The sequence below is a fragment of the Apus apus genome, chromosome 24, assembly GCF_020740795.1.
Source record: "Apus apus isolate bApuApu2 chromosome 24, bApuApu2.pri.cur, whole genome shotgun sequence".
In the NCBI taxonomy this organism is placed as follows: Eukaryota; Metazoa; Chordata; class Aves; order Apodiformes; family Apodidae; genus Apus; species Apus apus.
Window position 1 is genome coordinate 2,987,005 of NC_067305.1, and position 25,157 is coordinate 3,012,161.

Sequence of the window (25,157 nt, forward strand, 5' to 3'; positions counted from 1 at the left end):
GGGGTTGATGACAAGGAGGGGAAAGTGCTGGAATAACCTCTCCCGACGCAGCATTTTCACCCCAACCACTGGGGCACCTTAGCTGGGGAGGAGGCTGCTGGGTGTTCACTTGATAGAAACGGAGCAGCCTGAGCCAGGGGGACATCACCGGGCTGAGGGGAATCCTCAGCTTCCTCCCCACACAGCAGGTGTTTTGATGGAGTGACGAGTTCTTGGGGAGGACCGTCTGGTGGGAGTCACAAACACTGCCCAGTGCAGGTAGGATGGGGGTCTCTGGGCCACCATCCCCACGGAGCAGGTTGGGGTTTGGGCACCAGGGGCCACCTCCCCAGCAGGGAGCACCTGAGGGGATGGACGGCAGGGGCTGCTGAGGCACACAGGGGCGAGGGGCATCTCTTGCTGGTGGGGGGGCTGGGTCCGTCTGGCAGCTCCACAGCCTGGGATCCGACAGGCAGGAGGGAGATGTGCAAACTCAGGTTGAAGGCGAGGCTGGCGCGGAGCAGAACGGTCGTGCTGGAGTCCTTCGTTCCCCGCTGAAGACACAGATCCAGAAGCTCCGGGGTTGGGAGGTTCCCTCCTCCCCGAGTGCTCTCTCCTCAGCCAAGCCCCTCACAGGGAAACCCCCCAGCGCTCAGCCCCGGACAAAACCACCCCCGGGGCGCTGGTGCCACCCCAGGCCCAACGCCCCCCTTCCCTGCCGCCCCCCTCCCGGGCCTCAGCCGGACCCCCCGGGATGGCGAGCAGGCTGAGGGGTCCCTCGGGGTCCTGCCTGGCCCCTCCACCCGCCGCCATCTTGGGGGGCACCACACGTTACGACACCCGCCCGGCCCGCTCCCTCTGCAGGGCTGGGAGCGTATCCCGCACCGCTCCCGCCAGGCACAGCCCTGGACCCCCCTCCCCCCCACCCCGGAGCCCCCCGCACCGCGCACCCCCCCCCCCCGGTTCGTGGGGCGCTGTCTCTTTAAGGCGGGCAGGGCAGCGCTACTGCGCATGCGCAGCGGCGGCCCCGGGGAGGCTCCTCCTCCCTCCCTCCCGCGGGGAGGGGGGGGGGGTGTCACGTGACGGTGTCGGCGGCGCCCGGCGCGGTGGACGCTGGAGGCCAAGATGGCGGCGGAGCTGGTGGAGGCGAAAGTGAGTGATGAACCCGAACCCCCCCCCCCCCACGGCGGGGCCTGCGCCGGGGCCGGGCGGGGCGGCACCGGCACGGGGACCGCGGGTGACCGGGCCGGCTTCCGCTCTGGCCCCGGCGCTGAGAAACACCCCCCGGCGGGGAGGGGGCCGGTCCCGGGGCGCCCGCCCCCCCCCCCCCCCCCCCCCCCCCCCCCCCCCCCTACACACACCTCGGTTACCTCAGGGGCTGCCCCGCCCCGGCCTGCGGGCCCGGCTGCTGCCCCCGCCGCACCCTCGGCATGGCCCGGCTCGGCTCGTAGCCCCGGAGAGCCACCGGCCCCTCGGCCTGCTCCTGGGCCGCTGGGCCTCCCCCCGCAGTTAATTCCCAGTGATTAATTAGCGCAGGTGGCTTCTCCCCCCACACACCCCGGTAGAGCTCCTTGCCCTGCTCCCCGCGCCCCTCGCCCCCCTTTCCTTGCGGAGCCCCGGGTCGGTCGGGCCCGCTTGTCACTCCGCGGCCTGCCCTGGGCTCCCTGCCCGGTTCCGGGGCTCGGAGCGGAGCTGTCCAGCCGGGCCCGGGGGGTGGAGGGCTCGGGACCCTCCCCCTCGGGCTGGGGTCGCTGCGATGGCTCCCGAGCCCTCCTCTCCCCAGGCCCGGCTTTGCCAGCGGCGGAGGGGATGGCGGTGGGACCAGCAGTGCCTGGTGTTGGGGCAGAGCCCCCGGCTCTCCGTGGTGGGGAGGGGCCTGGGGTGGCTTTTGAGGCTCCTCTGTGGTGGGGTGAAGTGAAACGTCTCCCCAGCAACCGTGCCTGAAGTTGGGTTGTGCTTCCGAGGTGTCTTGTGGGTTTTCTTTTCCTTCTGTGTCCCCATTCGTTGGCATCTCTCAGGGACTCCTCCGTGCCCCTCTGGCAGCACATGGCAGCACAGAGGTGGCACTTTGAGAGGGCTTCACCCACCAGCCTTGTGCAGAAGCTGGTGCTGAGCAACATCAGTGGATGGGAAGTGTTTAGCACCTTCTGCTCGTTTTGGCTGGGATAGAGTTAATTTTCCTCACCGTTGCTGGTTGTGGGGCTGTGTTTTGGATTTGTGCTGCAAACAGTGTTGATAATGGAGATGTTTTCATTGTTGCTGAGCAGAGCTTAGATCATGTCAAGGCCTTTTCTGCTTCTCACCCCACCAGTGAGTAGGCTGGGGGTACACAGCCTTGGGAGGGGGCACAGCTGGGATATCTGACCCCAACTGACCAAAAGGGTGTTCTGGACTGTGTGACATCATGCTTAGCAGTGAGAAGCTGGGAGAAGAAGGAAGGGGTTATGGGTCCTGTTCAGAGATAATGACATTTATCCTCCCAAGTAACTGTTACCCGTGATGGGGGCCCTGGAGATGGTTGAACACCTGCCTGTGATGGGAAGGAGTGAATGAATCCCTTGTTATTCTTTGCTTATTAATCTGTCTAGTTCAACCCTCAAGTTTTCTCAGTTTGACCTTCATGATTCTCTCCCCCATCCCCAGCAGGACAGAGGGAGCAAGCAGCTGCCCAGTGCTGAGTTGCTGGCTGGGGTTAAACCATGACATGCCTGCAGGATCAGCTCATCAGGGAGGATGTGGCTAGAAGGTTGCAGAATTCAGATTTGGAAGAGGCTTTGTTTGAGGAGGTGCTGCACTCTCCTTGCTCTTGGGCCCCTCTGGGTGTTGTGAGCTGGGTTCAGGACCCCTCTGGAGGAGATGTCCTTCCCAGGTGTTGTGGTTGCCCCCACAGCTCATGTTTGATGGACTCCTTGCTGCTCATCTGCAAGGCTTATTTTGGGGGTGGGAAGCAGACTTTAGAGTTAATGATCTCAGCACCTAATGTGATCTCTGCTGCTCATGCTGTTGTGTAGGCCCAAGCCTCAGTGACAGGTTTCTTTGTTCTTACAGTTGTTCTGCTGTTAGTGCTCAAATCTGGTCATCCTTCAAAATGTAAGCTGCAGGAGACTGTCAGCTCAGACTCCCCTTTACACATTGACAGTCCCAAGTGAGTGGGTGTGTGGGAGTCATGAGTCTGTTGGCCTCCTGTGACCTCCCCAGTGCCACTCTCTTGAAGTATTTACACTGCCTTGCTGTACTTATCATTGTAAATATGTGATTTATCCCCAGAGAGGTTAATACACTCCATTTTGGTGAAAACTGAGGCACAGACACTAGATTTCTCCAAGATCTCACAGGTGGTTTCTAGCAAAGCAGTGACATGAATCCGGATCTTTTGAATCCTGACTTTCTCCTCCACCTTTCAAGTTTTCTGCCTTTTTTTCCCCCCTCTCATCAAAGGTATTTTGGGACACATCATGACTGCTGAAAATTTTAACAACAGCCAAGTGATGTTTTGTGTAACATCTTCTGAGCTTCTAGATTAAATGAAAAAAGGAGAAAGTGAAATGTTTTGGTTTTTTTCTGGATTCTAATCCCCACGCAGGGAATAAGGGGCAGCTAAATGTTTCTGGAGTCAGTAGTAGATTTCTTAATTTAAAATAAATACATCCATAGCTGTTTTATTCCAGGGAAATATAAGACTACTATTAACTTCCCCAGAAAGCTGACTTTTATGCCTCTTTTTTTTTTTAAATATTATTTAATCCACAAAGAGAAATGGAGTGGAGGTTGGGGAAGGGAGACCTGCTGGGTCTTTGCTTCTGGTGTTTTCACTGTGGGTCAGCTGGGGTTTCTTCTTGAGTTCCTGTGTTTCCCACCAATCAAGCAGGATATTGAGTGGATACCTATCAAGTACATTTTCAGGGCAGCTTGGTAAGCTTGTTTGGCACATTTGTGATGCTGCTTTGTCATGAGAGAGAACTGAAACATCGACCTCCCCAAGCTCTGGCAGTAGTTTTAACTGGAATCATTTCCAGCTCTTCATCTGATGGAAAGTTGGGCATCATGTTGTATGGCCTTGACTCTGCTGAGAATTACAGGCCTTCTGAGTTTCAGACAGTCCAGTTTTGAAGTGAGTGGTGATTTTATATTGCTTATCCAACCACTGAAATCTATTCTATCAGTGCAAAAGCAAAGGCAGCTACTGGTGGGGATCATGGGGGAGTGCTTGGCAAGGCACCCAGGTAGGGTTTGGAGACATTGTTCTCCTGGGAACATATTGCTCTGTTTAATAGGCTTTTAATATCTTTCCATAGGCCAAAACACATGATATTTTTTTAAAGATCCTGTCCCTGTAGGAAGGTTCTGGAAGGTTCTTTTCCCTGTAGAGATAGTATGCAGTGCACTGAAAGACAGTACAAAAGGATTGGTGGCCCCAGTTCACTGACGTGTCCACCTGCCTCCCAGGTCCTGTTCATTGTCTTCCTTTGCCTCATGCCAGTACCATTTTAGATGGAGTTTTTCCTTTAGCTCTCCTAACCAAAGGTGCCTGGGAAGTTTGGATGCTTTGAGCCTCTATGCTGAGGGAGCTGATGTGCTGTCCCACGTGTGGGGCCTGTTGTTGGAGATGTTTGCCTTTGTGGCCACTCTTGCTTCCACCTGGCCTGCCTTGAGGATGCCCAGCATTTACCATGGGTGATTTTTGAGTAATTCAGCAGCTGTTGTGGTGTTTCTCTCCTTCTGGTGATGTTTTGGCTGATGGTCTTCTCTGTTTGCTCTGCTCAAGCAAGTGTCATAGAATCATGGAATGGTTTGGGTTGGAAGGGACCTTCAAGATCATCCAGTCCTAACCCCCCTGCATGGGCAGGGACACCTCCCACCAGCCCAGGTTGCTCCAAGCCCCATCCAACCTGCCCTTCAACACTGCCAGGGATGGGGCAGCCACAGCTTCCCTGGGCCAGGCTCTCACTTGCCCTCACACTCCAGAATTTCCTCCTCATGTCTAAAGTAAGTAATTCTTCCTCAAGCCCCTCAGAAATGGGATGCCCATCAGGTGAACAACAGCTGCTTCAAACAGAAGGTTTGACGTCTGTCTTCTAAGGGGTTTTTTTTGAGGATTTTGGATTCCAGTTATAGAGTTTAGTGCAAACTGACACTCTGCCTTTTTATAACTGTAAGAACATTTTTAATTTTCTATCCCCTAGAACATGGTGATGAGTTTCCGAGTCTCAGATCTTCAGATGTTGCTGGGTTTTGTTGGCAGGAGTAAAAGCGGACTTAAACATGAACTAGTCACCCGAGCATTGCAATTGGTCCAATTTGACTGCAGCCCTGAAGTGTTCAAGAAGATCAAGGAGCTCTACGAGACTCGCTACGCCAAGAAGAGCTCGGAAGTGGCGCAGGCTCCGCCGCAGCAGCACCGGGCGCCCGAGGGCCTCTCCTTACACTCCTCCTATGACCGCGGGAGCACCGTGGCTCGGACTTCTATCTCCACCACTAACATTGACTATCCTGCTCTCTATGGGAAATACCTGAACGGACTGGGGAGGTTACCACCCAAAGTTGCCAAGCCTGAAGTTCGGCTGGTGAAACTGCCCTTCTACACCACCCTGGATGAGCTGTTGAAGCCGACAGAATTAGGTGAGTTGTGGGTATGATGGGGGGCGGGTGGTGGGTTTGGTCTGGGAGGGAAACATGGAACAGGTTTAATCATAGAATCGTGGAATGGTGATGGTTGGAAGGGACCTTGAAGATCATCAGGTTGCTATGAGCAGGGACACCTCCCGCTAGACCAGGCTGCACAAGCCTCATCCAACCTGGTCTTGGACGCCTCCAGGGATGGGGCAGCCACAGCCTTTCTGGGCAACCTGTTCCAGGGTCTCACCACCCTCACACTCCAGAATTTCCTCCTCATGTCTCACCTCAATCTCCCTCTTCCAGTTTTCATCCATCCCCCCTTGTCCTCTCCCTCCCTGCCCTTGCCCAGAGCCTTCTCTTCTCCAGGCTGAACACCCCAACTCTCCCAGCCTGTCTCCAGAGCAGAGCTGCTCCAGCCCTTGGATCATCTCTGTGGCCTCCTCTGGACTCTCTCCAGGAGCTCCATGTCCTATGCTGAGGGCTCCAGAGCTGCACACAGTGCTCCAGGTGTGGTCTCACCAGAGCAGAGGGGCAGAATCACCTCTTGTTTAAGTGTTAAAACGGTGTTTTCAAGGCTCTGTGAAGTCGTGTGACAGGGGAGAGACTGATGAATACAGAGGTGGATGCTTCCTCTCCCCCTCTGTCTCCTCCTACTTAGAGTTTAGAGAAGAGTATATTTCCTGGGCTTTTTCCATTGCCTTGGAACAGGAGTGTGGTCACTTTGAGATGTAATTTGAAAGCCTGTCTTGTCTGCCTGTAGCTTTCATGTACTTTGTTGGAAGTGCTGTGTTGCACATTGCAGTGTTTTGCTGTCAGTTACAGTCTGTGCTGCCTCCCTGATTTGGCAGAGTATAGATGAGAATCTTTCTGTGTTGGTTGCACCTGTGCTAAGCCAGTATGTCAGCTTCTTCTACATTAATTCTCTTTCCCAGTGCTTAAAATACCTCACCTAAAGCCTCCTATGGTTGAAAGAGGTTGGGACCTGCATCAAACTGTATTTCTAACTTTTTTTTGGTGCTTATCACAACTTATTGGGCATGATGCTGTGTATTTTGAGGAGCAACTAGGAAAACCAGAAGTTCTTTTCCTCTCCCTCGGACTAGGGGACTGATTTATTGTTATTTTAATTGTGAGAAACAGGGGATATTGTCGTGGATGTTAAATGTCATGTTCTGTGTCTCATCAAGTCGTTGTGATGATATCAGGCTTCACTACTCAGTGAACCTAGAACCTGGGGGAGCTGCTCTGTCTTTTCTGAAAAAATGTTTGATGTAGATTGAAGGAGGGGGAAAAAAACAACACAAAGATGTGATTGTGCAGGTGCAAATTCATCAGACTTCGTGTAATTTTCATCTTAATTGGGAAGATTTCTGAAATATGTTCATGCTGTGGCCATTTGAACAGTTGAGGGGTGTGTATTTTAAATGCTGCTTGAGGAAAGGGTTAGTTCAGTCCTAAATGTGGGGTGGCATTTGTTAGCCAGGGAAGCAGATACAGTATTTTGAAGGAAAACAAATTTTCAAGAGGTGGAAACATCCAGAGAGAGAAGAGCCTGGATGTACTTACTGTGATTAACAGATTTTGTTAAAAGTTGACATTAAATCTTCTCCATCAGATCAGGACCGAGGTCTCATTACAATTAGTGCCTCACCTCTGTTAGCTGACACCCCCCTCGGGTCAGCTTGTTCCCTAAAGCATATTTGACTAATTTTTCCTTTTGATGAGAGTGTTTTTTGCTTAACCATGAGGGATTGGTGGGGAGTAGCTGGGGATGAACAGATGTTCAGTCTTCATTGTCCTGGTCAGCTGTTCTGAACCTAATGACATCTTCTAGGCACTTGTTTAATTTTCCCAACCTGATGACCTGCACCTCTAATTCCTTCAGCCTAGACAGAGGTGAATAAAAGAGCATTTGATACTCAGTAAAACTGGTTGTTTCAACACCATGTGGATATCAGCTGCTCCCCAGTGCTACCTGGAACAGCTGGGTGCTGGAATAACTTGTAACACTAGAAATTAAGCTTGTATCTGGCTCTGCTTAGTTTGGAAGGATGATGAAACAGAGCACTCTGAGGAAAACTGGGTGGTTTTCCATATGGAAGCTGCACCACTTGGTGCTTTGTTGCCCAGATTCCATGTTCTGTGTTTGGACCAAGCTCTTTGTCAACCTCAGAAACTGGTAATGTACCTGAAAGAGATTTAAGATCTCAGATTAATTTAGAAACACCCAACTGCTGGTGTAGTTCACCATTTCCCAAGGCAGCAAAAGAGGCACTTTAAGCATGTAGCCATGGTGGGAGTAGGGGAGGCTTAATTTATGTGTTCCAGGCTCCAGTTGGAAGCATCTTTCTTAATGAAAAGGTTGTCTTGTGTCTTTGAGATGATTGCCTTGAGATCAAAGATGAGGTGGGCCATGTCTAATTGGGTCTGTAAGGCAAGCAGGTTCCCTGAAGGACTATCCAATTACTTGTAGACTTGTAGGCAGAGATGGCTTCAGCTACAAGCAGATAGAAGAGGTCCATTGTGAACCAGCTCATACCTCACATTGGGTAACTGCACACACCATTTCAGCCCAGTGAAGCATTGAGTTTAGCATCTGAGTTATCTCCATGAAAAACAGCTTCTGCTGCAGCTTTCTGGTTTGGTCTAAGGATGTCAACATGAAAGAAATCTTCTCATTTACTGAAATCACTGCAGTTCTCTTGGGTAGATAAGGCTTAAAATTAAGATTGATCAGATACCTTTTTAGAGGGGATGAATACTAATATATTTCCTGCTTTGTATTTTAAGTATCTAACAAGCAGAGCATTTGTGTGAGCCCTGTGGTATCTGAGCACCTTGCTGATCAGTGGGCTCATCCTCTGGCACCTTTTTGGGTAAAAACAGGGCAAATACAGTTTTTTGACAGAAAGAGTAATTCTGAATGATTTTTTTCTTCCCAATGTGAGCTGGGGCAGCCCGTGCTTGCTGGAGATACTGAGGCTCCTGGTCTTCTCCTGGAGACATGCCAAGGAGATGGTGTGGTGCAGCTGTGGGAGCAGAAGGCCATGTCAGGCTGGGAGGTCCTGCCACTTCCAGTGTAAACAGGGTTTGTTTGGTTTTTCCCTTTGATAATACCTGCCTCGCAGCAGTGGTGTTGCTCTTCTCTGGTGTTTAAGCAGTAAAACTGCCTCTCCAGCCCCTTCCTCTGCAGTCACTGGAATGGGGGCCACTGGTTTTGTGGGGAAGGCAACTGCCTTCCCTGGGCTGCAGAGCAGAGGCTGCTGCCTTGGGCAGGCTCCAAGGAATCCCAGCAAAAGCACGTGCTCACCCTATTGCTATATCCACCTAAACAAACTGGGGGGTGCATTCAAACCAGTGCTTCTGCCACTTACAAAATGCAAGATGTCACACACTCTGCTTGCCCCATGTCCTCAGACCCCTACAGGAACACAAATGACTTTAATCAGAGTAATTCCAGTAGCCAAGGAGGAAAAATCCCACCTGGGTATTGTGTTGTCCCCTGAGGTGGGCTGGGTTGGGGGTGTAGGGGTGTGAATAAGGACTGACAACAAGCTCCTCAGCCCCATGGAAGCCTCTTCCCAGCAGCTCATCTGGCTGAGATACCTTTGGGATCTCCATCCACAGTGGTTACAACATGATCCCTCTTTTTCTGGGGGTACACGATGTCTTCAGTGAGTGTGACCACTAAGTATGATAATGAGCAGTTGTTACCTTTCCAAAAAATAAAACAACCAAGCAAACAAAAAATCCTCTTGGTGCAGGGAAACCCTAAAACCTTGAAATCAATGTTCCTTATTTTGCACAGCATGGTCTAGTCTGCCAAATCAAGCCCTGCAGTTGAGCTTGGCTTCCCAGACTGGGAAAACATTGCAGTTACCTTGGGCTCAAGTCTTGAGTATTTTGCCAAAAACTTTTGGTTTTGGGAAGTGTTATGGCTTGACTCATTCTGAGGCTTGGTGATGGAGCTCAGGCTTGAAAATTGTTACCCTGCTATGGTTGACTCTTCAAATAAATTGATCCCAGCAACTGTTTTACAAGTCAAGGAAATGAGTTGTGTGCTGAGGCATCTCTCCTGGAGAAAGGATGAAACTCAGTTATCTTAAAACATTTAGCTTCTAAAAATGGGGGGTGTGTGTGTTTTGTTTCTGGCTGCTCAGCAAAGCAATGAATAGCTAATTAAGTACCCTAAAAGTGTACCTGCTGGAGTTGGGGGCTATTTTCCAGCATTGTCTGAAGGAGAATTGGGTCTTTACACAGCTCTGTCTTAGGCAAGTTTCCTTCCAGTCAGTCAGTCTGTTTTCCCTTCAGCACTTTTCTGTCCAGGTAACACGCTGGAGAGCTTGGTGTGACTCCAGCAGCTCCCTGTGGGCACACTTGAGAAGTACCCCTCGATCCTCACCTGGAAAAGGGGCTTTCCCAGCAACAAGTGAAGAAAACAGGGAGCACTTGCTGGCACTGCTCATTCCTCTTCCTCCAGGCACAAAGACAAGAGCTCTTCACAAAGTAGCTGCTGAGAGGTGCAGGCACTTGACTGAGTTTTGTTCTCCTGTGCCCGTGGTTGCACAGTCCAACAGGGTACCCCATGTGCCCATGCCAAACCCACCACTGCAGTCTCAGCACCCAGCAGGCAGGCACCTTGATTTTTGTCAAGGAAGAGTGAGCTGATGTAAGTGCAAAACAAACCATGAAGAGCTTCTCCATTTCCCTAATCAGGTTTGCTTTGTCTCTGTGTAGCTCAACAATCAGGAGGACGTTGTGTCTATAACAGTTACTTCAACAAAATATCGTTTTAATATTATTGCTTTTCTTGTCATTCATCACTTTCTAAAAATAACACTCCTTAATAAATGCTTTACTTCTCACTGGTTGTTTTTGGTCAAGAGATGGAAGGTGGAATTCAATTAAAAGTCCACAAAGATACCTTTTTTTTCTTTTAATTTAAATTTCTGAAAGCCCTGTTTGTATTTTCAAAGCTAAATGACCAAGGGGAAATATCCATAGTTGGTGGATCAGATTGTCACCCAGTCTGCCAGGATCTGAGGTTTCATCTTCCTTCATCTCATCTTATTCATAGGCAGTAAAACCCACTTTCCTGCTTCTCAAATACTGGTGTATTAGCCTTGAATAAATCAGCAGTTGAAACGATGTGAAGAAAAACGCCCAATTCTTGCTAAAAAGAAAGAAAAAAAAAAAGTTTTATCACTTCCTGTTCTTTGTCTTTATCCTTGTGACTTTCACCAGCTCAGGGCCTCAGCTTCAGCTGGCAATAAAACTTCAGTGTTTGAATTTAATAAAGGTACTAAGTGGGAGTTGTATGTAACCTGAGTCACATCTCAGGCTTCATTTTATCTGGGTCAGGTGCATTTGATCTTAAAATTGTCAATGGATAAAAGGCCAATTAGTGCTGGGTTCTCACCTAAACACTTCTGAAAGCAGAGTGCTGTAACACCCCACCTATGAACACTGCCTCAAGGTCATGTGTCTGTAACTCATGTTTTGTCTCTTACAGCTGGTTTTTGGCTTTTTTTTTTTTTTTTGTGAGGCTTTTTCTATCATCTAAGCTGGTTGTTGTTGCTGTTCCCTTTCTTTTCCAGAATCAGTCTGGTGGTTTCATCCTTTCATGTCATGCACAGATCTCTCCTTCTGCTTCTTTTGAGTTGTGATCTCCACACTGTGAAGCTGCTTGTGGTTTGTTCTTACCTGGACACATGATTGTTGGCTTATTGATTATTTGAGGGGAGGAAAAACAGAAGAAGAAAAAGCTGGTCCAAATCCACTGTGTGCTATTAGTGTGCTAACTAGCAAGATGGGCAAGCAGTAAATGAGCCAAGCTGTAATCAAGGGTACATGCACCAAAATGCATTATGATTGGAGTCTTGTGCAGCTGTACAGGAGAAAATGAGACTTGGGAGTAAACACAGAATGTCAAAAATCACCTTGTGCTTTGCAATGTAAGAGCTAGATATTATCTCTTTGATGTACAGTCTTTTTGTGGTGTTTTTTTTTCCCCTCTTCAGTTCCACAGAATAACGAGAAGCTTCAGGAAAGTCCGTGCATTTTTGCATTAACACCAAGACAAGTGGAGCTGATCAGAAATTCCAGGTACTTCTCATTGGGTAATAACAGCTCAGGAAGATGTAACTGTGTAATTCCTGTGTTCCCTCTCTGTGGAAGCTTTTGTTCTCTGCAAGGAAGCACGGTTTGTTTGCAGACGTTAGCAGGCCAGGCTGCTTCTCTGGGGGAGGTGGGAAGTACAATTTTACCCAGTCTTAAGTCCCTAAGTTTCACTTCTGCTCCTCTAATCTTGCTTTTGAATTGGGCAGGAAAAGGGCTATGAAATTGTCGACGACCTAAATTCTCTGTTGAGCTTGCAGATTTTTCTTTTGCATCAAAAGCTCAAAAGCTCTACGGTGTAAAGCTGTTTGCATCTGAAAGCAAGCTTCCTCCTTGTAAAGGATGTTATTGTGCCTGCCACAGAAAACATCTTGCACCGATGAGGATTTACCCTGACCTCTGTCACGATGCAACTTTTGATTCAGAGGGTGAAAGCCCTTAGAGATGACAGAGCAGGCAGTGAGACTTCCCCTCTGCTGCCCTGCTCCCTCAGTCCTTGCTGCTGGGAAAGGACAATGATGCAGGAGAAGTCCTCCAAAACTAAGTGTAAAACCTTTAAATAGTTCTTTTTATCATACTGTTATGGTGGAGTGGTGGGAAAGGTGATGTTTCCTGACCATCAAGTGCTTGACTACTTCTGTGATCTCAGTAGGTCAGCAGCAGCAGTGCAGGGGAAGCTTCTTGAAGCCTTAATAGAAGGGAAATTATACACCATGGGAGCCTTTAAGGGTGATTAAAGGCTAAAGATGTTGTAGGTGAATCTTGATGCTCTTTTCTCCATATATTCAGATTTGTGAGAAAAATTTCAGTGTCAGCAGCACAACTTCTGTGCTTCATAGCAGGGGTCTCAGTGAGAGTCTAGAATGATCACACAGCACAAGTCCATCTTCTGCTGCTCCTGGGTGGTGCATCCAGATGTGTTTGCCCCAGACCTAAAACTACCACATCATCTCCTGCCTGTCAGCTAAGCTGAGGTTCCAACCCCAAAATCAAAACATTTATACTAAACCCCTGAGTTGGAACATGAAACACTTTCAGAGGCAAATCAAGACTAATTTGGGGATCTTATCTAACAAATCCTGGAGTCATAGAAGGCGTGGGTTTGGAAGGGACCTTTAAAGGTCATCTAGTGCAGCCCCCCCTGCAGTGGACAGGGACCTTTTTAACCAGACCAGGTTGCTCCAGGCCCCATCCAACCTGCCCTTCAACACTGCCAGGGATGGGGCAGCCACAGCTTCCCTGGGCGACCTGGGCCAGGCTCTCACCACCTTCATTGTAAACAACTTCTTCCTAATGTCTAATCTAAATCTCCCCTGCTCTGGTTTAAGGCCATTACCCCTCATCATATCACTACACACCCTTGTCCAAAGTCCCTCTCCAGCTTTCCTGGAGTCCCTTCAGGCACTGGAAGGTGCTCTAAGGTCTCCCTGGAGCCTTCTCTTCTCCAGGCTGAACAATCCAAGCTCCCAGTCTGTCTTTGTGTCCTGTGCAGAAACTAGTTTTACACCTATATATAAAGACTCCTAATAAAATACCCTTGTTTTGGGATCTGTTGCTTTCCTGGTACCACCTGAAATCCCATTGTGAATAGTACTCCTGAAGTTAGAAACCCTAACAGTTGTTCTGCTGGTGCCCTAATCCTGGGTTCCTTGTTTTGCATGAACAGCTTTAGCTGAATAATTGAACAAAGAGAATCTTCAAAGTCTGTCAGGTAGAATTGACCTTAAAACCTAGTTTTTGTAAATGCTTACAAATCAGTGAAAGAATGCCAGGCAAATTGATTCCTTTCACCAGACAGTTTTACAGTTTTGAAAACCCAGAGGAAGGATTTAGGACCATTGATATTTGCAGGAAGAGTTGTACAATTGAAATACAATTCTGTGAATAAGGTTTACTTAAAAAAACCCAAATAAACAACAAACTACAACTCTTCAGTCTGGCAAAAATAACAGCTGATTTTGGTTGTTTTGGTGGGTGTTTTTTTTTTGTTTGGGCTTTTGTTTTGGTGATTTGGTTTTTTTTTACATAATAATCCAAAGTTTGTTTCTTCTTTAATTTACCAGGGAGTTGCAACCCGGAGTGAAATCTGTTCAGGTTGTGCTAAGGTATGTCTGAGTGTGCAGAGCAGGAGAGGAGGGAATATGAACTTTGTGTGGTTTTCATAGAATCATGGAAGATGTGGGGTTGGAAGGGACCTTTAAAGGTCATCTAGTCCAGCCCCCTACAGTGCACAGGAACCTTTTTAACTAGACCAGGCTGCTCCAAGCCCCATCCAACCTGCCCTTCAACACTGCCAGGGATGGGGCAGCCACAGCTTCCCTGGGCAACCTGGGCCAGGCTCTCACCACCCTCACACTCCAGAATTTCCTCCTCATGTCTCACCTCAATCTCCCTCTTCCAGTTTTCATCCATCCCCCCTTGTCCTCTCCCTCCCTGCCCTTGTCCCAAGCCCCTCCCCAGCTTTCCTGGAGCCCCTTCAGGCACTGGAAGGTGCTCTAAGGTCTCCCTGGAGCCTTCTCTTCTCCAGGCTCAACACCCCAACTCTCCCAGCCTGTCTCCAGAGCAGAGTCCATCCAGCCCTCGGATCATTTTTATGGCCCTTCTCTGGACTTGCTCCAACAGGTCATAGTTACAAAGCTACATTTTCGTAGCTACAAAGATTACTTGGAGTAAATACTTGGTTCACATGCCTACAAGCATCTTTAAACTCTCTAACCTCTTCCAGCATGTGCTGCTTGGGTTAGTGCAGCAGCAGAAGGCTGCAGTGTACTCAGTGTTTGCTGCATCCAAGTGAGATTGGCTTTGCTTTGGCCAGATGAGGGAGCCTGGGTTGGTGTGGTGGTGGTTGGCTGCTGAGAGCTGGTAATGTGCAGAGAGCTTGGCACATGCAGACACAGCATGGGGGGCTGCTGAGGTGTGTGGTTTCTTTGCAGGATCTGTTACACAGACACCAGTTCTCCCCAGGAGGACCAGTACCCTCCCAACATCGCCGTGAAGGTGAACCACAGTTACTGCTCCGTGCCGGTGAGTCCCCTCAGCCAGGAGCTGGGACATGGCAACTTGGGAAGCACTTGTGTGGGTCTCCTGATGAATGCAGACAAGAAGCCAGAGTATAAAAGGGCTCTGCTTAGTTTAAAGCCAATTTTCTAATGGATTAGTTACATGGTTAATAAACCGTTCTTGTAAAAAGACCTGATCCTTTGTGCTTGTGACTGTTCAGATCCTTCCTACCCCCCCCCCCCCCCTTGAAAACTGTGGGTGAGTAGAATTCAGTGATGAAAAGATGTACCCACAGAGTAGCACCTTCAGTGAAAACAAATAACATCTATAATTCATCTTTCCACCTCAGGGCTACTATCCATCCAACAAACCTGGAGTGGAGCCCAAAAGGCCCTGTCGTCCCATCAACCTCACCCACCTCATGTACTTGTCTGCAGCCACCAACCGCATCACCGTGACCTGGGGCAACTACGGGAAGGTACGTGCCAGGGGAGGGCACACAGGACTGTGGGGACCAGGGCAGGAGTCCCCTGTGGGGACCAGCAGCCTGGCTCATCCTTTCCCATCCCTCTCCCACCAGAGCTATTCCGTGGGGCTGTACCTGGTGCGGCAGATGACCTCAGCAGAGCTGCTGCAGAGGTTGAAAACCATTGGGATCAAACATCCAGAACTCTGCAAAGCACTTGGTGAGTATGGCTGCTTAGGATGGCCTGGGGAGGTCTGGATGCCTGTCACACTGCAGCATTCCCAACTGCCAGGCTGCTGGAAATGTGCTTGGGAACCCCTGCCCAGTTTGATACAGTTTCTTTCCTCCGGTTGTATGAAACCAGCTTTTTGTTTGAAGAGACTTGCTAAGCTGTATGTCAGTCATGTGAAATCAGCCCCAGAGCTGTGTGCAAGTGCAGCACTTCTGCAGTGCGTGTCTCTGGTGGCTCTGCAGAAGCTCTGAATCATTTTAGTTGGATTTAGGATTTGTCCCCAGGTCGTGTCGCGGGGAGTGCGGCTGAGGCCGGTGTCGTTCTGAGGCAAATGGCTTCAGGCCTTCACCTGAGTCATTATGAGCTGAAGAACATTACCACAGCACCTCAGCACCTCAGCCTTGACCCGCACTATTTCCAGAGGAGGTGTCTGGAGCAAGGCATCCTGGTGAAAAGGTCCTGCTTCCCCAGCCCCTCGTGAATCCTAGGGGCTGGCAGTGAGACTTCACCACCAGCACTTTCATAGGCGTTGAGAGCTTCTGAGAAGAGATGATCCCGAGAGATGCTTGTCCTAGACCACTCAGGTAAATCATCATGGTATGAGGCAAATGCAAAACATGATTGAAAATGAGGGGCAATTACCTTTCCAAGGCAGAGTCTGACTTACAGCTCATGAGAGTCTGGAGGAATTCTAGTTATGTAATGTTACCAGAGAGAGCATTCTTGCTGTTTAGTTCTGCATGGGAGACCTAACACCGTGGATCATTATGGTCTTTAAAACACACTGTTCAGATCGTGGACAATTCTTTCTGAGTCTAAGAAACATCATCTTGAAGGTAGATAGTAGTTCCTGGGGGAGATGGTGATTTCAGGAATGTCTGGTCTTCACGTGGCTAATGCACGTTGTGGGACATGCTGCTGCTGCTGCAGCCAAACCTTTGATCTTCATCTGAAGTGCAGCATTTCTGCAGCAGATGCTGAACATTTCCATCTCTGTGCCCCACACCAAAGAGTGCCCATGGCAATGTAGCTGGTATCAGGCCACTCTGACAGCCACCACTTCTCAACAGACTTAAGAAATGGAAACATGTCCATTTGTGAAATACCCGTCGTTCTCTGAAGCCCGTGGCACTGGCTGTTCTCCCTTCTTTGCTCCTCACCAGAACCTTAAATGAGTTGAGCAGAAGCTGGCTCTTGAGTTGTCCTCAACTGCAGAGAATCCTCTCTCTGTTCCCTAACCCCTCACACTCCTGGAAACCAGGCTCAGCAGTGTGTGCTGCTCCCTCTCAAGGGAGCAGGATGGGCTCTGGATGGGAGCGTGGCAGGCAGAGGTTCTGCAAGCAGCTTCCTTGCCTTTTCTGCTCTGTAACAAGCCTGTGCCTCTGGGTCTGTTGAGTTCCATAACTAACAGCTTTGGCTGGAACTTTGGGGCAGAGAGGAGTTGCATTTGGTGACCTTAAATTTAACCAAGTAGGAACGTTGTCTTGTTTCACTTCCTTTGGCCTGTTGCTGCTTCAAAGCTGGTTGGATGCCTGGAGCTGGCAAGCACAAGCAGCTTGTAAACTTTGCTTTTATAGCTTTGGTCTGTTCTGCAAATGATTCCACTTCATGTTCATTGCAATATCCCTCAGCACTCACTCAAGCTTTGACTTGGGTTTCATCTCAGGGCTGACTCATCTTCTTTGCATATGCTTCTGTTGACTTCAGTGTAGAAACATTGTCTGAAAACAGAGATGCTTGAATACATGGCTGTGGATCCAAAACCAGTCTGAAACCAGCTTGATTCTAACCAGGAAGTCCTAGAAAGTGCCCGTTTCTCCTTCCCATGAATCATAGTAATCAGTGCACAGAGAATGCTCTTACAAAGAACTTGACAAAAAAAATAAGCTTGGATGAAAAGTCTCCTAATGTGAGGAAAGCAACACCCAATCTTGTAATCTGGTGGGAATTTCACATCTGAGAAGTCACTCTCTAATTAGAGCCGTGCCTCATTGTCCAGAGACATCTTGTTATGATCTGAAAAGGTCAAAATAAATGGTTGACTTGCTCCAAAGAAAAATGGTGATTGAAGTGTCAGAGACCTTTTCAGACAGCAGCATGAGCAGCAGCTCCTCTTGAGGAGTTGTGTGGTAGTTTAAACCTAATTTTCTGTGTGGATTCCCCACCTTGATGCAGGACCTGCCACATCTGCTGCTCTTTTTGATTTGCCTCCAGCTCCTCTGGGTTTTTCTTTTCAGGATGCAGCAGCAGGGGCTGATTCTTTCCACACATATGCTGGATGGCTGCTTGGACTGGTTTTGCATGGCTGCCTTGCACTCTGAGCTGTCTGCCCTGGTACTTCTGGGTCTCTTTGGGGTTCCTGTGGAACAGCCTGTTGGCATAAATCAGCTGGCCCGTGTATAAGCCAACATGTTACAGCTCAGTAGTGCTGAGAGGAGGCTTGTTTATTTGATGGGGAAGTGATGGGATGTGATTTCCTGCCAATTTGGTTGTATCCCATGTTTGGTCACTTGTGGGGGGACTTTCTCTGAATTTTGAGGGGCAAGGGGAGGCAGTTAACCCTGTCCCCTTGCCACTCAGAAGGGAATAAATCCATCCTGCTTACACTAATGACTAGGTAAGCCTAAACTGACTTCATTCCAGAAGTCTTGCCATGTGCCAGAGCTCTCTCCATCCACTCTTTCCCTCCCTGTATGAAGTCCAGGTATGTGGGTGTCTCAGAGCCCTGGGACAGGCTGCCCAGGGAGGCTGTGGAGTCTCCACCCCTGGAGACATTCCAACCCCACCTGGACGTGTTCCTGTGGGATCTGCTCTAGGGGATCCTGCTGTAGCAGAGGGTTGGATTGGGTGATCTCCAGAGGTCCCTTCCAACCCCACTATTCTGTAATCCTGTGAAAAAGGCACAAAGTTGCCTCCCAGTTGGCTGCCTTGGTATAACGTTAGCATGAGAAGCTGGTCAGCAGTGGGATTTCTTCCACATACCCCAGCAGCCCAGCCTGTGGTTTGTAAATAAGAGGTGGAAGTGTGGCTGAGAGAGCATTAACAGTGCAGCCAGCAGATAGCATCAGTTGATTGTCCTCATCCCAACACACCTAAGTCCATCCTGGAAGTTCCCCATCCTTGGAAGGGTTGAAAGGCAGGTTGGATGGGGCTTGGAGCAACCTGGGCTGGTGGGAGGTGTTCCTGCCCGTGCAGGGGGGTTGGAACTAGATGATCTTGAAGGTCCCTTCCAACTCAAGCCATCATATGATCATGACTCCTAGATGAGAGGCAACATGTGCTGGGTTGTTGGGATGAGGGGGCTGTCTGAAAACATGGTCCTGGCTGACCCAAAAGTGCTCCAGCTGGTCACCAAGTGCCCTGTCACACACAGGGTTTTAGCCAGCCAGGCTGCATCTCTGCTGAGCCCTGCCAGCCTGGCCCAGCACAACAGCTTTCTGCCTCCTGTGCCATCACTCCCTGGCTGGCAGAGGCTGTCATCTGTGGGGAAGGTGGGCTGACAGTGAGCTTGGCCTGTGCTACACGTTGCTCCCAAGGTTTATTAAGTTTCCATCTGTGCAATGCTGTGCTCTCTCACTGCAGTCAAGGAGAAGCTGCGCCTGGACCCCGACAGCGAAATTGCCACTACAGGTGTTCGTGTCTCTCTTATCTGTCCAGTAAGTCCTCACCACATATTTTAGTCTGCTTGTCTTTAAAAACCCTATTCTGGTGCCAGCTTTGCAAGCTTAAAGGCACCTATTTTGCTTAGGAGGAGAAGGATCTGGTGCTAGTTTGGTGGGTTCCATCACTCACCTTCTGCTCTTTGGTTCCACAGCTGGTGAAGATGCGGCTGTCGGTGCCGTGCCGGGCAGAGACCTGTGCACACCTGCAGTGCTTTGATGCAGTCTTCTACCTACAGATGAATGAGAAAAAGCCCACATGGATGTGTCCTGTGTGTGACAAACCAGCACCCTATGACCAGCTGATCATTGATGGGTGAGTACGTTCCCTTCATGGCCTCGACCCCTTGATTTTTCTCTTCTGGGTGCACTATCTTGTCTCTTGGTCTGAGCACCTGATTGGAATTCACCTCAAAACAAAGTTGGAAGCTTATTCTGCTGGTGCATAATATTCTGACTTCATTGACCTAGAGAGAACTTAACTGTCCTTCTTAATTTTTGGACTATGCTAAACCAGTTTTGAGAATTGAGCCTTTACTGCCTCATTCTTTTCATGAGGCTGATGAACCTGCACAACCAACTGCCTTGGTTGACAGGTACCCTGCTGAGTGGAATAAACTTTAGGAGCACCCAACAAGGTGATTTTTGATAGGAGACATCTTCCTGTTCTCTTGTTGGTGTGAGGTGCACAGCAGCTCCCAAGTGATTCCTGGCACACTGTAAATTTGGGAGATGTTAAACAGAACATCCTGCAACAAGGATGGCTCAGAAGGGACTTGCTGTGTTTTCCATGCCTGTAGGGGGGGAAAAAGCAGCAGGTTCAGATGCACCAGAGGGACAGAATTTAAATGCTTTGGATATGCTTTGGTGTCCCTGCCCATTCAGGGATGTTGAAACCTGATGATCTTTAAGGTCCTTTCCAACCTTGACCATTCTATGATTCTATGTTGTCCATGCTGGAGGTTTTGTGGGTCTTCCTGGTTCTTTTTCTACTGTCTCATTTTGGATGTGACAGCGTTGGAGTAGTGGTGTAAAAGTGCAGCAGGGAATTCAAGTACAATTCCCAACAGCATTTGGGAAAGGGTGAGGCAAGAAATGCCCTGAACCCTGCCAGGAGTTAGTTGACTCCATCTTTATACCAAAGGAAGGAGCACCATAAGCCAGGAGAGCCAGAGTGCTGCAGTTCAGCAGCACAAGAGCATGATGATGATGCTCTTGGGACTGAGTGAGGTTTGATGCTGGGAAGCTTAAAGATGCAGCTGTGTGCCCAGAGGGTGAGTGTGAAACCCTGATGAGCTCCCTCACCTCATTGCAGACCAAGTCCTGTGTGCAAACTGCAGCAGGAGCTGTGCTGACAGGAGGGAAGCCAGAGAGCTGGCCACGAGGCTTGTCAGCTCCAGAAGTATGGGTTCCAGAGGCTGTCTCTGGAGAAGAACACAATAAATCACCTGGCTTTTGTCCAAGAGTAGAAGAAGGAGCAAGGAGGGAATTAAGGCCAACAGTGATCTCCACCTACACCCCAGCTGAAGCTTTGTCACCTCAGAATGCAGGGAGCCTGTTTGATGGGCTGGGACCACTGGCACCCATCGTGGTGCTAGCCAAGCTGAGAGCAGCTCTGAGGACTGGTGGAGCAAAGTGCATGGTTCTGGGCTTCTGGAAAACAACCTCCACCCTCACAGCTGGAATCATTGGCCTCAAACACAGATTCCCTCAAAAGCAGGGAGAGTTTAGAGAGAAGTTGTTGAGAGGCATCCAGCTGCCCTGGCACACGAGGCAGTGTCTCTGCCTGGGTGGTACATTCCCAGGGCCAGGCTGATAGTATCCTGAGTGTTGCTGTGTTTGTGGGTACTGACTTGATCCAGGAGTTGTGGCTTTTGAGCCAGTCTTGAAGCAGCCCAGGCACAGATAACCTGTTTGCTTTGCCTTCTGGCCCATGCCGACAGGAAAATCCAGTTCCTTTGAGATCTCTCACAAACCTGCTGAGACTGAAGGGGAAGAAGGTACCAGGGGTTGGGTTGTGGAACCTCCACAGGTCAGCAATGCCTGTGTCCCTCCTGGATGAGGAGGAGGAGGAGGTTGTCACATGTGAAGGCTCAGCAGATTTCTTTATCCCTGCTCTGCAGTACTCAAGACAGAGTTTCCATGCTCGTTCTGTGGGATCAGGGTAGACTTCAGACCTCCCTGAAAGTCACCTGGAGGGAACCTGGCAGTCCCAGCTGGATATTGTTAGTCAAAAAAGGGGTGTAGGCTCTGGAGGAGGTAGTTGATTGGTGGAACCCAAGGTCCTCTGGGCCTTGTCAGCTTTTTTGGAATGGTAGCCTTGGTGGTTGCTCTGCTGGATGACAGACTCATCTGCAGTGAGCAGGGTGCCACCAGCAGTGTCCTGGAGCTTTTAAGATGGTTACTCTTAGTTCTTCTGTATACTGAAAGAAAATGCTCAGGTCCAGAAGGCCTTGCAGAACAGTGGTTCCAACAGCATGCCCAAAAAAACATCCCAGAAAATAGTGGGATGTATCAGAATAAAGGAAGTGCCCAGTTCCTGAGGCACAGAGAGCCAGAGCAAAGGCCTCATTCCTGGTGTCTGCAATGAGAGGTGGCTGACAGAAGGTGTCTACACTGGTGTATTTTCAGTGTGGAAATGGGGTTTTTTCATAGAAATCATGGAATCATGAATTGGTTTGGGTGTGAAGGGACCTTCAAGATCATCCAGTCCCAACCCCCCTGCCATGGAGGACACCTCCTACCAGCCCAGGCTGCTCCAAGCCCCATCCAACCTGCCCTTCAACACTGCCAGGGATGGGGCAGCCACAGCTTCCCTGGGCAACCTGGGCCAGGCTCTCACTTGCCCTCACACTCCAGAATTTCCTCCTCATGTCTCCCCTCAATCTCCCTCTTCCAGTTTTCATCCCTCCCCCCTTGTCCTCTCCCTCCCTGCCCTTGTCCCAAGCCCCTCCCCAGCTTTCCTGGAGCCCCTTCAGGCACTGGAAGGTGCTCTAAGGTCTCCCTGGAGCCTTCTCTTCTCCAGGCTGAACACCCCAACTCTCTCAGCCTTTGTTTTCTTCTTCTGTTGCAGGAGGCTGCAGATATTGTCTTGTAGGAACTGAGAAATAAAAATAGGGAGGAAGTGCTGGGTTGCTCATTTCCCAGTCACATGGGACATTTTTTGTCTTTTGCTAATTCCTTGGTGTGAATGAACCTGCACCAGCCATGACAGAGCTCTAGATGGGCCATCAGGCAGCAGTGGTGCCACAGAGCTGGGAAACTGGGGGAAGAGGCAAGGCTGCCTGCTAATTGCACATAATTAAAATGTTAGTTCATCTGTTAATTGCATTGTCAGAAAGCACAGGGATGGTTTGCATGGTCAGGACCTGGGCTGGTGTCATGGAAATAAACCCTTGGCTGCAAGGACCTTCTGCTAACACCCCCCTTCTCGTAAATGTAGGGCTGTTTGAGGTGAAGATCCAGGTTGGTGGCACCTCACTGGGTGTGTTCTGCTGCTTGCCTCGAGCTTAAATGGTGGCATCTTTTCTCCTGCCCAGGCTCCTGTCCAAGATCCTGACAGAATGTGAAGATGCGGATGAAATCGAGTACCTGGTGGACGGTTCCTGGTGTCCCATCAGAGCTGAGAAGGAGCGGAGCTGCAGCCCTCAGTGTCCAATATTAGTTCTAGGTGAGGATCTATGGAATTCCTGCAGGACATGGGCACCAATTGCAAAGCTGGAGTTGCCCAGCTGGCTTGGGAAAAGCTGGGAGGTCCCTTCACGTGAGTTTGGTTCTCTGAGAGCTTCCCCTGGGGAGCCCCTTCACTTTCAGCCTCTCCAACACCAACCAAGTTTGTCACTAGATGCAGCTCTGCAGCAACCCCCAAAATGTCATTGCCATGACCAGCACTGCACTTCTTCTGTGGGAAGAGAGGATTTTGAGGAGCAGGGCTGTCTGCTGGGCAGGGGTGGTGTCTGCTGGTGAGGGGGGCTTTGGAGCTTCTTGCTTTGGGCAAACCCATTCCCATTGCCAAGGTCCTGATGCTGGAGAGATTGTCAGGCTTTTGTGGCAGCAGCTTTTTTCAGGCAGCTGCTTGGATGGAGTTTGTTCCTTTGCCTCTTGGACTGGACATGAGGGAGAATTTCTTTCCTGAGAGGATGTTCAAACCCTGGAACAGGTTTCTTAGAGCGGGGGGAGGGATGGTCAATGCCCCAATCATGTTGGTGTTCAAGAAGCATTTGGACAAGGCCCTTCATAACAATCTCCAACTTTTGGTCAGCCCCAAGGTGGCCAGGTGGTCACTCTAGGTCCTTCCAACTGCAGTTCCAGGTATCCCACAGCCATGAGAGACCAAGAGCAGCCCCCTCAGCTGGGCAGGAAGTGTCTTCATGAATCCTTAGGTGGTCACTAGGTCCTTCCAGCTGCAATTCCAAGTACTCCAGAGCCATGAGAGACCAGGAGCAGCCCCCTCAGCTGGGCAGGAAGTGTCTTCATTAGTCCTTAGGTGGTCACTAGGTCCTTCCAGCTGCAATTCCAGGTACCTCACAGCCATGAGGAAGTGTCTTCATGAATCCTTAGGTGGTCACTAGGTCCTTCCAGCTGCAATTCCAAGTACTCCAGAGCCATGAGAGACCAGGAGCAGCCCCCTCAGCTGGGCAGGAAGTGTCTTCATGAATCCTTAGGTGGTCACTAGGTCCTTCCAGCTGCAATTCCAGGTATCCCACAGCCATGAGAGACCAGGAGCAGCCCCCTCAGCAGGGCAGGAAGTGTCTTGATGATCCTCTCTCTCTCCCCTTTCAGGTTCTTCAGATGTGAATGGGCTCTTACCGACCCCCAACGGGAACGGGGAGAACGGCAAGGCCCCTGCTGACGTGGTGGATCTGACACTGGACAGCTCCTCGTCGGAGGAAGAGGAGGAGGAAGATGAGGAAGAAGATGAGGACGATGAGGGACCCCAACCAAAACGACGCTGCTCTTACGAGAAAGGTTTAGTTTCTGCCTGCTGACTGCTGAGCAGCTCTGAGGCTCAGAATGGACAGACTTGAATACTCTGGTGCTTATTAAACTGGAGGAGGGGGAGAATGTCCTCTCCCACCTCATCTCCCTTCCTCCCTCATCTCCTTTGACTTTTTCCTGTTCCGAATGAATCATTAAAACGAGAGGAAAATAGGAAAAGAAAAAAAAAAAAGAAAAATAATTTAAAAAAAAAACAAACAACAAAAAAAACCCCAAACAAAACCACCAACAAATGAAAAAAACAAACCATTGAGCTGCTGCTTGGTTGGAAAATGACCCCACTCAAAGCCTGACCCTCAGCTGGAGTCTGAAGTTAAGGAGAAAAGTGTCTTAAGCCAGGCAGGCAGAACCCCCAGCTCCCTGGTCTCTGCTTGCCCTTCTCCAGGATGGTTTGACTCAGTGGAGTTCACCTGCAGGTGGACAGGACATCCAGCTCCCCTGCATCTCCAAAGCTGTGTGCATTTTTATTGTCTTGTTCAATAACCATTCCTTAATTCATCTAAAGGTTTTGCTGGACGTGTGTGTCCGGGACGGGGAGGGACGGGGTGGGGAAAACGAGGAGAGGAGAAGAGAGAGTGGGAGGGGATTGAGGGAGGTTTGTATAACCCAGCAAGCATAGAGGGGGGGGGGGTCTTTAGGGGTGGGTCTGATTGGAATGGCACTGGTCTAGCTAGGAGCTGCTGCAGCTCTGCACCTCATGTAAAGAGCCACGGGCTGAACCTTTTAACCTAACCCGAAGGTAACGTAGAAATTGTGCGTAGTGAATCGTTTTAGTCGAGCAGAAGCCATGGGGTAGGGGTGGTGGGGAGGGGGTGGGTTGTTTGAGGGTGGGGGAAGGAGGTGGTGGTGGGGAGGGGCAGGGGGGGGGGTGGGGAGGGGGGGAACGGGAGGGCTCGAACCACAAATCTGTTGTATTTTTTGAAGTGCAATAACTTTGGTGTTTTTGAAGACTTAAAAACAAACAAAAAAGGGCTGCGCATTCCCTTTTCTTTGAGAAGGCTTTTGGTTCTGGAGGCGGTGGCAGTGACCTGCAGGACAGCTGGACACCTGGCACGTGAGGAGGTGGGGGGTGGGGGGTTGGGGGGGGAAG

General features: G+C 49.9%; 1 protein-coding gene across 3 annotated transcripts; it reads left to right on the forward strand.

Annotated features, from left to right (window-relative positions):
• Positions 1-239: 239 nt before the first annotated feature.
• Positions 240-24,571, forward strand: PIAS4 (protein inhibitor of activated STAT 4). 3 transcript variants are annotated; one of them, XM_051639774.1, is made up of 11 exons: positions 240-258; positions 5,163-5,598; positions 11,616-11,700; positions 13,776-13,817; positions 14,646-14,736; positions 15,062-15,190; positions 15,293-15,398; positions 18,993-19,066; positions 19,225-19,385; positions 22,609-22,739; positions 23,852-24,571. In XM_051639774.1, exons 2-11 carry the CDS (start codon positions 5,166-5,168, stop codon positions 24,055-24,057), a joined length of 1,458 nt encoding a protein of 485 aa, XP_051495734.1. In that variant the 5' UTR covers positions 240-258; positions 5,163-5,165; the 3' UTR covers positions 24,058-24,571. The 3 variants fall into 3 exon arrangements, with proteins under 3 accessions (XP_051495734.1, XP_051495733.1, XP_051495735.1); XM_051639773.1 differs by lacking the exon at positions 240-258 and adding an exon at positions 1,048-1,131; XM_051639775.1 differs by lacking the exon at positions 240-258 and adding an exon at positions 1,081-1,131 and having other exon boundaries at positions 19,309-19,385.
• The last annotated feature ends 586 nt before the right edge of the window (positions 24,572-25,157 follow it).